The following is a 14,600-nucleotide window of genomic DNA, read 5'->3' as shown; positions in this document are numbered from 1 at the left end:
CAGCATTGGTACAGTCCAGAAACGTGGCCATGGCCTCTGATTTTAGAACACAACAATTTTTAGTGTATTTCTCAGAATCTAAACTCCACTGTTTAAAATTAACTTTACAGTTTGTCTTAGCCTTCATTATAACATCCAACAATGATATTGGTAGGCTGCATTTTATCCTGATCTACATAGTTTAAAAGACAGTGGCTTTGCCTGCAGCATTAATCAATTCCACACAACCTCAGGAAATCATATACACTCTGATATGCAAATCTGAGGAAAGGAACCTGGACCTCTCCCTTCCTGTATGTAACATCGCTCACACACACGCGTGTGTGTGAGGTTCAGCACTGCCAGTGCTTGGTTTCTCTCTACAGTGCTAAAGAAAATAGGGCCAAGGAGGGAGTCAGGTCACTGGGCACGGGCAGGGGGATTGGACTAGATGATCTTTAAAGGCCTCTTCCAACCCAAACCATTCCATGAATCTAGGCATTTGGGTGATTATTCAGTCTTTGTACAAATGCACCCTGCAGCAGACCTGGCTGAAGCATTATTTATTAGATCTGAATTAGGCAAAAATCCCACGTATGCTCCTATTGAAGACTATATTCTGATGAACAGATTCTACCAGGACCAATGTGGATGGGGAAAAAAAAGGAGGAAGGAGGGCAGGGATTTTGAGCTCTGTTCTATTCATCCCTACCAAATTACCAATTGTACAATAACCATCATTTGGACAATTTGCAAGATTAAGAACTTCCAGGAACACTGCTATATTGGTGGATTTCAGGCTACGCTGAAAAATACTACTGGAGAACAAGGCATGACACCAGCTCAAATTTATAATACAGTAAAAAAGCATTTCTGGCAGCAGGAACTGTAGTGCTAAACACTGTGGCAGTTCTGGCTAAAGCGCTCGATTTGCCCAGGAGAACGTCTCAGCTATTGAAGAGCCTTAAAGAGCCCAAACAGACAGCAGTGGAGTAGAATTATCTAACACTTCATGAGGGCATAAACCTAAGGGTAATAGGAGACAATTTACAGAATACTCAGATAATGAGGTCCAGAGAAGGGGACGGACATAGCTCTTGGCTATGGTGGCATTTTTTCTGGCTGTGACAGAAGAGGTGGTGAGGATCTGGCACAAGAGAAATCTGTGTGTTTGCTTCAGTGATTAAGGCAGAGTTGCCATTTGTGGCAGGAAGAGATGTGCTAGGTGATGAATGAACTGAACATACGCCGGCTGTTAAAGTTTCACTTAACTTCCTTTCTTCGGTCTGTAACGTGCCTAGTGCTGTAACAGTCCCTTAGGCGCAGCTCCTACTAAAACCAGTGGGGATTTTGCTGAGTAAAAGGCTGCAGGATAAGGCTGTTGACGTTTTTTATAGGAGTAAACTTTCAGCAGCAAGCTCGGTGAGTTAGACAGTCAACTGTGGTTAACGGTCGTGGACATTCTGACTTTAAACCCATTACACACAGTGCAGGAAATTTACCCCCTGGTGTCTAGTTCTGATTTATTTGGCCAGCTGAAATAAAGATAATGGTCTGAGAGTCTGCGCTGTTCGCAAGCTGGCAAGCAGTGCGAGTTTGCTGCTGCTCAGATTGCATCTGAACTGCTGGCACGTCTTCAGCAAGCATTTTCCGTGAAGGGTGGAGAGAAAGTATGGACACTGTATCATTCTCCAGAATTGCAGCTGGTAGTTTATGACACTGTGTGTCAGCAGTCCATGTCCATGCGAATGGGAAAGGTTTCAACTAGAAATAAATTATTTCTTGTTTTATGGAACATTCATGTGGATTTTTTTTAACTGGGGGGGGCAGTATTCTAAATCAACAGGCAGTGTAGGACTAGCAGTAGTTGTGCTCACTCTGATATTTACTTTGTACATAAGGTTTTTTACATTTCCTTTATTTTTAGATTTGGATGGGTTTTACCTGAAATGTAGTGGCTTTTCCTTTTTTTTTTTTTTTTAATTTTTCTCTTTTATTTTCAATCTGGTTATACCTCCTCTCCCTCATAGCTACATGTTTCTCAATATCCTAAACATAGGGGAGTTTTTATGATGAGTTTTTAAATGGTGACCTGAAGCACACAAGACATTTGGACTACAGTCAGGAGCTGCAGGTTGGTTTCCTGAATCCTCATCCAGTGATATAGCCAGAAGGCCACATTCGCTTATTCTGAACAATGGTTCAGCCTGTAATTCTTCACAGTGCCCTCCCGGTATGTATAATACAGTGTTAGAGCTGTACAGTGAGAGGGTTGTCTTGTGTGATACCTGAGAACAGGTTTGAAAGTGAGAGAAGACAGTGCTTTGATTCTAAAAAAAAAAAACCAATACCCAAATCCAAGCATTTCCCAGCAAGTATGGATTCAGCTTGATTTTCATTGCCAGTATTTGCAATTTGCACGAGGTTTTTCATATCTATCCTTAAAGGAAACTAATTTGAAAAGAAGAGGGTGTCTAACTCCTGGATTCTTTCAAAAGTCCCTGCCAACAGGCTTAGGCAGTCTTAAGTTTAGGTTCAGTCGCACATGACCCACAGGTCAACTGTAATTATATTGCAGTCCTCAGGTTTAGTCATGGATAGATTGTAATGTGTCTTCTTCGTTCCTCACCTCAACACAGACAAAGCAATTTTCTACTCTCCTCCTGTCCACTAGGGTTGGTACCTTCACACCACTCCCTTGTCTTCTTGGCAAGAACTAAACAGTGCTGTAAAGTAATTCATCAATATACAGAAGGCATTTCTTATAGGGATTGTGCAGAGAAACTTCAGCAACCTTCAAACATTCCTTCATCTCCTCTGGCTCCCCCACTGCCTCGTTCCCACACGCTCAGCGTGGCTGTGCTGGTTCAGTTGTCGGAGGGGCTGAGCCAGATGGCAAAATATAACTGGGTTTACAATAATCTTTTAAATGTTTTTATTGGTGCTGTCGACAACAGAAATGCTTGTGAAACTACTGCCTCAGCATGGCTGTTCTTCATCTGAATATAGCTGCTTCCATTTCAAACCTGAAAAGTGTTTATATGCCCCAAATCACATCTGTTCTTTCCAATGATGTTTGTTGATCTAATAAAATGTATTGCTTCTCCCTATAAACCCTGTCATGTTTGTAATTGTAAATTACATGTGATTACAGACATGTTTGCTTACCTAACTTCTTGAATAATTTCCACAAAGCAATGAAAAAGACAGGCTCTTCACAAAAATTTCACATGTGCCACATAGCTCAGTTTGAACTGTGTCGGTTTTCAGCTGGTCTGAACTGTTGTAAGAGCAGGAACTTGCTAGAGAAACAGAAAGAAAAAACCAGGCTGCTTTTATGCCAGAAACTGGGGAAAAAAACCAGTCTTCTCTATGTAAAACCAGTAATACAATTTACTAGATCAATCTGTAAATATATGGCAAACCTTTGTTACTATCCAGAGGAGAATTTGATCTATGGTGTGTGCTGCTGCAGATATGAAGAACCTCCCTTTCCAGATGAAAGTCAGCTCCATGGATCAACTCATGACTAATGCATGGTACGCAGTCCTCAAACTCGCAGGGGCTAACAGAAACTCTGCTGCTGCAATGGGCCGCAAAAAAAGCCCACAATCTCAGCAAACGAAAGGTGTATATTTAAATTAAAGTCAAATATTAGAGCACAGGAGAGGTCCGGGCAGACTCTGCTAGTCTAACAAGAACATTTATTTTGATTCCTCATGCATCTGCGAAATAATTACCTTCTTTTTGAAGTTCCTGCACTAGCTCTATGCACTTACATTTACATGGGATGAGCGGCTTCTACTTGCATTAACAGGAATTGCACGGCTAAAGTCTCACAAAACAAGCTGGAAATTTAATTTAAGTAAATATTTGCAACTGGGATAAGCACATTGTTTTCATGAGGCTCCCAGGGAGACAGACATCACACAGTATGACTCCAGCATATGCTTCAGTATCAGGCACATAGTTTACTGGCCTTTTACCAGCATCTGGCCTTACTGAACAATCGCTGATAAAGCCGTTACTGCAAACCTCTGAGTAGCATAAACCTTCCAAACCTACGAAACAGAGTGAAGCCAGACGTGGTATTGCTTATGAATGGCAGTCGGTTGAACTAATGGTTAATCAGGTGTTAGCTCTAGTTTAGTCCTGTCTAGTACTAGAGGCAAAAGCAGGAAAGCTAGCCTAAGTTAAACGCAGGAAAAAATAAACTGCTTTAGTTAAACCTCCATCTGAGTGCTGCTGCTCAGAAATAAAGCCATACTTTAAAGCGAATTAAGTGAAACTGGATTCAAACCATTCCATTTGTGAATAACAACCTCCGCTCAAAGCTTGAACACGCTATAAATTCACTCCTTTAGTTAATTGACTTTAATGTCCTACGGAGATAAGGCCATAGAGATTTTTGTTAAGAGGTAGACTGTATTTTCAAGATCGGTAAAGGTACCAAATTGCATTTCTTCTTGAACTGTGAGTGGAGCTATGTGCAACTTATTTCTGTAGCTTCCACTAAATCAACTTCTACTGGTTTGTATTTTGTAGCCAAAATAGATTTTTTTTTTCAATTAGGGGTGTTGAAAATGTTTTTTAAATACATGACTCTTTTTAATGAGTATTTCAAATTCAAAGCCAGCAAAACTGATTTCTTTAGGGTTTTTTTAACAGAAAATTAGCATCTGGCCCAAGAAAGTGATGCCTGGTTTGAGAGTGGTGCAAATTAAAAGAGACATACTTAAACTCCTCACAGACAGTGTCTATATAAAGTTGACAGAGCACTGATTAGATCAGTGCTAGCAGGCACCCTTTTAACAGGGCTGCTGTTTTAACTCGGCTCTCTGGCAAAGGCTTTCTCTGTGTGAAATGCAATTCTGGCAATCCTGGACCACTCCAGAAAAGCAAAAAATCTTCCAAGCGAGTTTGCCAACCAGCAAGAAATAGCATGAGAAGGATTCTGAGAGATATCCAGAGCTAACCTCAGAGATGACCAAGGGGAAAAAAAGCACAATATACAGCAATAGCTTATATTCATGAGGACATGTCTTAAAAATAAAATGAGCTCACTGCTTAATGAAGGATTTTAAGTCTACTGAAAACACTGTAACAAGAAGTGTAAGCCTCTAAAGGGAACTATGCAATTCAGTGGATCTCAAACATTTTGTTGGGCCCATGGAGACGAAACACTGAAATGCTCTGACTTACTAACGGAATCCTGGATTTGTGGCTTTGAAGTGGAAATGGATATCATCTATTTAAAAAAGGGAAGAACCTGAGTTGGTACTTGGTAAAGCAGACTTGCAAAGCTTGTCTTGAAAATTCAAACACCTCTCTTTTCATTTGCACTGAGGTAAGAAAGTGCCTTGCCCTTTCCATGGGTCAGGGATGCTTTTCTCATGTTCCACATTTGCATGCAATAGAAACCATACATTTCTACGGAGAAGTATACAGATATACAAACACCTACCAATGCTTTTGTAGAGAAATGGAGCCCTTTTGTTTGTTTGTTAGCGATACCACAAGGAAAGAGCTAGACTTGAATCATCTTTTTGGGGGTGGTAGTGCTGGCTGCCCATACAGTCTGAAGCCTGGCAATAAGGGCAGGAGTGCTCCCCCTGTGCCCTTATGCAACACTCCTTACCTCTGGTCATTCTCCCCACAACTCGCATTTCTGAGCTGTATGGGACTAGGGTTGAAAAGTTCTTTCTCTCAAAGTTGTTTTGAATATTTTTCCTCTTGGACAGTCCAGTAGTCTACAGTTTTAAACAGTGAAAGTAGAAATAAATAAGCGCAGAAATAATTATGAATAACAGTAACGCATTGGATCTGAGTAAAACATCTGGTTATGTAACAGAAACAGAAAAGAGTTCTGTTAAAAAATTTAAGTCAACGTGAATGTTGAACACATGAACATTTTTCAAGCCACAGAACACTGGTTCTGCGTCTCTTTTCCCATAAGAAAACTGGTTCCCATGGGTTCTGTGGCTCTTTTCCCCCAAATCCCCTAAGTACTTCTTACCTGAATAGCTCCTGCGCATTCTTCTCCAATTCTGCACAAGTACTAAAGTTACTGTCTGTATTACTAAAAGAGGGTTAAATCCTGGTATCTCAGAGCTACACCTGGTTCTCCCAAAGTCTGAGATTATTGAAGCTCAACACGAGCCGGCAATGTGCGCTCACAGCCCGGAAGGCCAACCATATCCCGGGCTGCATCAAAAGCAGCGTGGCCAGCAGGTCAAGGGAGGTGATACTGCTCCTCTACTCTGCTCTTGCAAGACCCCACCTGGAGTACTGCGTCCAGCTCTGGAGCCCCCAACATAAGAACATGAACCTGTTGGAGGGGGTCTAGAGGAGGCCACAAAGATGATCCGAGGGCTGGAACACCTCTGCTATGAAGACAGGCTGAGAGAGTTGGGGGTGTTCAGCCTGGAGAAGAGCAGGCTCTGGGGAGACCTTATAGCGGCTTTTCAGTATCTGAAGGGGGCCTACAAGAAAGCTGGAGAGGTACTTTTCACAAGGGCATGGAGTGATAGGATGAGGGGGAATGGCTTCAAACTGGAAGAAGGTCGATTTCCATTAGATACCAAGCAGAAATTTTTCACTCTGAGGGTGGTGAGGCACTGGCCCAGGTTGCCCAGGGAAGTTGTTGAGGCCCCATTCCTGGAGGTGTTCAAGGCCAGGTTGGATGGGGCTTTGAGTGGGAGGTGTCCCTGCCCATGGCACGGGAGTGGAACTAAATGATCTTTAAGGTCCCTTCTAACCCAAACCATTCTATGATTCAGAGCTGGGTTATGGTTTCAATGAGCTGAAAAGTGTCCAACTAGAGAAATAAATTGGAAGTGGGAATGTTAAGCAGTTCATAAAGTCTTTTTAACATTATAAGGCCAAAAGAAATCTAAATAGGCGCGGGCCAAGTAAGCTCTACGAATATCCCCCTTCTAGTACTTTCTTTGTGTCTGGTTTGCTGACTGACTGGCTTCAGCTTAGTCCAGATCGACACCTTTGTCGGAAAGGAGAGAACAATTGAAAATTTCCCTGAAATACCTAGCTAGTCTAATTCTGTAAGACTAATTTCTTTGTGTAATGTAAATCCTATTTTAGGATCCTGGTATTTTTCTTAACAATTCAGTGATTATTCAGTAATGTTTCATTCAGCAACTAATGATGGACACTGTTGTTTTACACACACAAAACCAAAAAGGCTGAATATATATATATATTCAGCTAACAATTGATGCATTGAAAATGTATTTCCAGTGTATGATATTCTGTAACACCAGGACTTTCTATCATCTTGAAGAGCAGAAGGGCTTTTCTTAGATACATTTTCAGCTCACTGTTTGCCAACTTTGTCATAAAACAATTTATAACAAAAGCAATTCTGTTTTATAATAGTTTTTCATAGCTGGTATTTCAAAGGAGAAGATAAAGGAACACAGTAAACACAAAACTACTTCCCAAAATACTGTGAAAAATAAGAGGCTTACCCCATATTTCCCACCCTTGCTATGGAGGTGGCTTCAGGCTCAATAAATAAGTAAAGGAGGAAGGCAAATTATTTCTGAGCAATGAATTCCACAGCATGGGGGCATAATGAGTAAAAGTGTGACCACCTAGTGCTTAATACCTGACTTGAAAGAGATAAGAGAGTCAATGTGTTGGTCCCAAGGAATAAACAATAGCAACCAAAAAAAAAAAGAATTGATGGGAAACTGGGTTTTAAACCAGACAAAATTCTGTGAGGTGTGACACCACTGCTCTCACGTACAAATCACTGTGATGCTTTATGTAAGATTTATGGAAAGCCGTTAGATTGTCATGGATTAGATTTTGCAGGGGGAGACAGATAGTTAGAAAATGTTAAAGAAAGCGTGTCTAATGCTGCAGTTGTTTCTGTGGGGTGAGTGGTAGTCTCACCAGTCTGGCATGGTGTTTGTACATCTCAGTAACTGATGTCCTGAGTGGTAACTTAAATGCCTCATTTGTTTTTTTTTGGAAGCCCCTTGTGGTCACTACATGACTAAATATACCAGACACTTGCATGAACTGAAGGAGATTTAAGGTGAAATAATGGTGTATTTCTCAAATGCAGAGGGCTTAATGAACCTGTGAGACAGAGATGTGGGATAAGGTGGGGTGGCGTTACCTAAGCAGGGAATCGTGAATGTGTTAGAATGGTTTTGAAAGGATGAGTAAAGTGACATAAATGTTATGGGCAAAGGTGGAGGAAAGGATGCTAAAGCATCTTCTTCCATCCCTGCTAAGCTGCTACAGGAGTTTGTTCTCATAAACATTTCACGCTGCTTTCCTTAGCCCGCCGCAAGATTTGACTACCGCTTGGAGACACGGTGAACAAGTGATGGTTCCACTGAAATCTCAGCAATGGCAGACGTTTTTAAGTTGCTGGGAAGTCCCACTCAAACAAAGAATTCACTCACAGAAGTGACAGTAGCTTTTAAATTGTACAGCACGAAAAAGCTGTACAAGCATCTCAGCTCTAGTAACCTACACATCCAAAATGGGGTTTCCTATTTCTCATGCAGTAGCAGATGATGATAACATTAATCTAATTGAAAATACCGTGCAACCGAAGCTCTGCAGTGTTGTAGGGAGGTCACGGCAATGCAGATAACAAACCTGGATCTATTTACAGGCCTACCCGTGACAGTGAGGACGAAGAGGATGATGAGAAAAAAGGAAGAGGTTGTACCCTCCAGTATCAGCATGCCATGGTGCGAGTCCTCACACAGTTTGTAGCTGAATCCTCTGAGTTTGGAGGCCACTTGACCTATATGCTAGGCTCTGAGTGGCAGTTTGACATCACTGACCTTGTGACTGATTTCATGAAGGTAGAAGAACCCAAGATTGCTAAGCTTCAAGATGGCCGAGTTCTGGTTGGTCGTGAGCATGGCATCACCACGGTACAGGTACAGCCTAAGATGTATCTGCAGCTTCCGTAGAGAGCGTTCTGGATGCACACACACAATAGCTAGTTAGCTTATACAGTAATTGCCCTCAGAAAAAAACAAGTTGAAAGAAAACCAAAAACATGCTAAACATAAAAGGAAGTTTGAATGGGTTTTCATTTTTACTATTTGTCACTTCCATAAAATACATTTAGGTGAAACTTCCGAAGGGATTTATCCACGTTCATGTGACTAGCAACACTGAGATTTTCCGAACAGTGCAACAGGTTGCACATGATGCACACAACTAGCTGCTATTAATTTATGTGGGACATTATGAACCTAACTGTTAGGAAATTTTACCAAAGATCTACATGTATCTTTATAGGCTTAAACGTCTTTGAAAAATTAGTCCCTTTATGTCCACAAAATGAAACATAAAAAATGGACACAAAAATAACCTTCAGAAATCTTTCAGAGTGTTCATGTTCACCACCTGTCTCTCTGTCTAACTTCATGCATATTTCTTAATCAAAATAAAGGAATACAAGCATTGGGCCTCTTCTTACTAACTGCAAACATCCATAATGTTCCAGTCACACTGTTTCCTTTGTAGTCCACAAAGAAACAGGTACTTTTAGGGCTTGGCTCCTTTCAGCTTAAACCAAACATCCCGAAGAGGTCAAGGGATTTCTGCCCTTCGCTCCAGTGACTATACAAAAGCAGAAGCAGTTAGCTCTGATGCAGGAGCTGCACTGTAGATTTCTTGTGTTTGTTTAGACAAATCGCACCTCAAATATTTTGGGCCTGAACCAGCTGTTTCTGGCATCAGTAGAAAGATGACTGTCTCCTTCTGAGCATGTTAGAAACAAGGTCTTAGAGCAAACGGACAGGACTATTTTGGCATTGAAAAATACAGACAGCCACCCAGTGGGGTTTTCAAAGTCCTTTTGCAAATCTCACTTTCATTTCATTCAGGTCCTCCGTCCCTACAAAGAGCAGGCCAAGTTCCTCTCAGCCAGCTTTGCACACCTGGTTATGCCCTTACTGAGTTTCAGCATTCATCAGTGTCTTACACTATGTCTTGTGCTATACTACATTCATAGGAGGTTTGAGAGACTACAAAAAAATGACATTTTTTAAAAAAAATAAATCCATTTAATTTAATCTATACTCCGTTGTTGAGATGAAGCTGTAATTTTGAAGTGATTGGTTGTTTTATTAAATTAGTTTTGTAAATAAAGTAATTTAGCAGCAAATGAGTGTAATGTCTTGGGGGAAACATCAATTATAGCTTATACATGGGTGTGACAAACTCGAGATTAATCTGAAGTGTTATGCCGATTAGAGTCTAATCTTGCTTTACAACACAGTTCCTGTTTCATGCAAGGCGTTTGCTTTCTCTTTCAAGGTTCTGTCACCTCTTTCCGATTCCATCTTGGCAGAGAAGACAGTGATAGTTCTAGATGACCGTGTAACCATTACAGATCTAGGAGTACAACTAGTTTCAGGCTTGTCCCTCTCCTTACAAATCAGCAAAGGAAATAAGAGAGCTATCGTTTCTACCACCTCTGCGTACGATATCCTTCATAGTCCGAAACAGGTATGATCCAAAATAGTATACAGAATTAATTTATTTGTTTACTGTGCTTTGTCAGAAGCTAGGGAAAAGCTACTTGCTGTAAATTTTAGACAGCACATATAACGTATGGCTTTGTCAAAAGCAGTAACTGCTCACAGTAAAGGCTGTTCATCTTACTGACCAACTCCTGCAGGTGCCAACACCCATACAGACTGACCATTACGCTCTTCAGAACTAGTCTGGAGACCTGCACAGCACAGGGGAAGTGATGGACCTGTCTGTGCATGCCTAATGCTGTTGAAAGCACACACGTGCTACTCAAGACACTTTTTCTACGGGAAAATACAGCTTAGCTACGTAAGCTGAGGAAGAAGCCCCACACCTTCAGAGTCCCACAAAGTCAGTTCAGCCAAAAGGACCTTTTTGGCTGCATGCACATAAGTTTTCATGATCTGCATTGCTGAAATCTGATGAGTTTGTGCTTACTTTGAACCGTATAATCTGAGGAATTAAATAGCTTTCGATAAGACCACAGAATAAATTACATATGCTTTTTTATTGTATTTATTATAGAACTGAAGTGCTATATCACTAGAGGAAGCGTAACTATCTTTTTAGCACTAGCAATTTGCAGTAAGAAGACAAATAGTTTTGGTCAAAACATCCTTAAAAATGGCATTTTTCTGAGTGTTTCTCTAGTACCCAGAAAAGACTACAATCACTGTTGTGTATTTCCCATAATCTTGTATATTTCAAAGCATGACAGAAAATTTAAAATCTTGCATTGAGATGTGTTCTTAACCTGGTTTGTTTCTATGGGCTGAATGGGATCACCATTCCAATACAGAAACAGCTCTGCATGTTGTATTAAATATACAAAATTGCAATATAACAGAAATTCCCCATTATAGGTCCTTTATAAAACTAATTAACCATGAGGCCCTGGCATTCAAAAGAGGCTTCTCACTTCAGAATGAAAAAAAGAATTGTACATTTTTTTTGTCAGCACCTTTTATTAAATTTAGATGACCGTGTCTTTGATAGTTCCTGAAGATGGGATAAATGCCTAAGTGGTCTAGAGAACACAAATCTGCAAGAAGAAAATGAGAAGCAGAGCAGATGTTTTGATTTTTTTTTTTTAAAAAAACAAAACAAAATAAACCAAAGCTAAACTGTATATTTATTTTGCCAATGTCAAACAGACTCAAACAACTGAGTGTCTGATATGTGCTCTCTTACCTTTCACACATTTTCTTCTCATCCTCTCTTTCCCCAGGAAGCCATAGTCAGTGCTTGGATTTTGTTCAGCGACGGGTCAGTGACACCATTAGATATCTACGACTCCAAGGACTTCTCGATCACCATCACTTCACTGGATGAGATGGTAGTGTCCGCACACCAAGACCTTCAGTCCAATTGGCCTGGGGTAGTGGCGGAAGGGGATGGGCAAGGACCTTTGATTAAAATTGAAATGGTGATCAGTGAGCCATGTCAGAAGACTAAGCGGAAGAGCATTCTGGCTGTTGGGAAAGGAAGTGTCAAAGTGAAGTTCGGTCAAAAAGATTCTGACCAAAAAGGAAGTGCTAATGACATTGATGATGTGGATAGAGATTTTAAAAGCCATGCAAGTAATTCTATAGAGAAACCTGCAGAACAAGAGAGGACAGCACAAGAATGGTCCAAAACCCACGAGGACATGTCCAGTCACGAGGACAATGCAAACAAAAGCACAACTTTCATATCTCCCATTGATCAGGAGTCCCTGGAGGATGGCCAGCTCCAAAATAACCCAACTGCCTTCACAGGTTTCCCTACGCAAGTAGAAATACCAGGAGAAAGCAATCCCAGTGATCTCACATTGACTTCAAGAGGATTAACAGATTTGGAGATTGGCATGTACGCCCTGCTATGTGTTTTCTGCTTAGCAATCTTGGTCTTTTTGATTAACTGCGTGGCATTTGCTTGGAAGTACAGGCATAAAAGGTTTGCCGTGAGTGAGCAAGGCAACATCCCCCATTCCCACGACTGGGTCTGGCTTGGAAATGAGGTTGAACTGCTGGAAAACCCAGTTGACATTTCGCTCCCGTCAGAGGAGTGCACTACCATGATTGACAGAGGAATGCAGTTTGAAGAAAGCAACTTTCTCCTTAATGGGAGTTCTCAGAAGACTCTTCATAATCATATCCTCAGATCTTCTGAGTACCTTTGTGAAAAAGAAGTTAAAAGTGAACCTATAAATCCTTCTGGGCCAAAGCAGAAGCGAGTAAAGTTCACTTCATATACAACAATACTGCCGGAGGATGGAGGCCCCTACACCAACTCAATTCTATTTGACAGTGATGATAATATTAAATGGGTATGCCAAGATATGAATCTTGGTGATTCCAAGGAACTTAGGGACTATATGGAAAGACTGCAAGACAATATGTAAAACTACTTTCTTATGTTTGTAATCACCTTTATGCCTTCTGTTTATGGATGGTGGAGCAGTCAGTCCAGTCAGCAATAGGAACAAGACAGTCCAACCTTGGAGTTACTGAGATGATAACCTGATATCACTGAGCAGGTACAAGAGACTGGCTGAGTTAAACCTGTTTCACCGCAAACCAGGATGTGCCCCTAAAACAGCTACCTGTAGGTGTTGGAGGTGTCACACACGATGGCTGTTTTTGTATACTGCCTGGTACTAGCAAAATGCTAATACAACTACGCTCAGACTCAGAGGAGACTTCATTTGTTTGTCATCTCTCATGATAAATGGTAAATCAGAAAAGAAAGGGATATTTGTTTGCATTGATTTTTCTAGTTGTCGTCCTTTGTAAAGCACAGTGGACATTTCTTGCTTACAGCCTGATACAAGGCTTACATTAAAAGGGATCCGAATGAATCTAGTTTTATTGCCTATGTGCAATGCAGCCAAGTAGTCTTATTATTTTTTACAGATATAAAAACCCCCATGTGGTTAATTTCCTTTCCTATTGTTTATGAATTTTATTTGACTTAGGGAACATTAAATATTTTCTTTGAAGGGTTTTTTTCGGTTGTACCAAAGTGCAGTACAGTAATATTTATAATGATTTAAGTTTTCTGTTCATCTGCATCAGCCCCTAGAGATACTGCCTTCATCACTGATTATCTTTCTCCTTTCCATATGGGTCATTAGTATTTGAAACATAGAAAGGTATTAGGACTCTTACTGGGAAAGGGTTGTATCTTCTTACAGGGAACTGTAAATACAATAATAAACCCTGGAAAATAAAAATCAAGGAGTAGCCCTGGGTTTACTTTTGTCATTCCTAACATGAAAAAGTAACCTGCAACAAAACAGCACATACTTCAAAGGAAAATGCTTTGCTGAAACAGCAGCTTGGTTGACAATACACATTATTATCAGAATGAGAAAGTCAGATATGGTATTGAAATGCATAGAGTAGGAAGGAACTTCCTAGCAAATAAGCAAAGGCTTGGAGTCATGTTACTCTGTATTAATCAATACATTGATGGTAGAGTTTAGCAGGACAAAGTCCATCCTCAACGGCTAATGGCCCAGACCTCTCCTAAAACATCTCTGACCATAGGGCCATTAAAGAGAAAAACTTTACTCCATGTTTCATCAAAAAAGGAAGAAGGAAAGAAAAGACACACTGGGCACATTGTAAAGTGACTATTCCCGATTTTAACAAGGAAAACATGCTGGAGATTCAAAGCTGCCATTTCATATGCATTACATGTATTTTTTTACTGAAGGATGACTGAAATAAGTTGAAAATTACAGTGAGGAAAAAACTGAATCTACATAATACTTAACAAAACCAATAAAGCACATGTTCTTGTCATGGATCCTGTGCAATAAACACAAGATCCAAATTAAAACTGTTGTAGATATTATAGTTCCCATCTTTTAGGTAGCTCAGGATAGGATTAGAATTTTATAATTCAGTTCTGGTATTAGAACAGACCAGACAACCTTAACTAGGGGAAATTCTGCGTTTGGATCCTAATCCACAACTGGGAACATGCTTAATATTAACTGCTGCAAAATAAGATAATTTTAATGGTGAGACTAGAAAGTGAGGACACCAGGCTTATATAAGTGATTAGAGACTTACGTTTGCTGGCACTGCACTGCATAGTGA

The 14,600-nt window shown here is 40.5% G+C and overlaps 1 protein-coding gene across 1 annotated transcript in view; it reads left to right on the top strand.

Annotated features, from left to right (window-relative positions):
- The window catches only part of TMEM132B (transmembrane protein 132B), a 186,610-nt gene extending 173,715 nt beyond the window's left edge, over positions 1-12,895 (top strand). The window contains exons 7-9 of the mRNA XM_009880329.1: positions 8,630-8,903; positions 10,294-10,485; positions 11,741-12,895. Of these exons, the coding sequence (XP_009878631.1) occupies positions 8,630-8,903; positions 10,294-10,485; positions 11,741-12,895 (1,621 nt within the window). The remainder of the gene's footprint in view (positions 1-8,629; positions 8,904-10,293; positions 10,486-11,740) is intronic.
- The last annotated feature ends 1,705 nt before the right edge of the window (positions 12,896-14,600 follow it).

Source organism: Charadrius vociferus, unplaced genomic scaffold (genome assembly GCF_000708025.1).
Source record: "Charadrius vociferus isolate BGI_N301 unplaced genomic scaffold, ASM70802v2 scaffold332, whole genome shotgun sequence".
NCBI classification, from domain to species: Eukaryota; Metazoa; Chordata; class Aves; order Charadriiformes; family Charadriidae; genus Charadrius; species Charadrius vociferus.
Note: the sequence above shows the minus strand (reverse complement) of the source record. Positions and strands in the feature narration are given on the sequence as shown.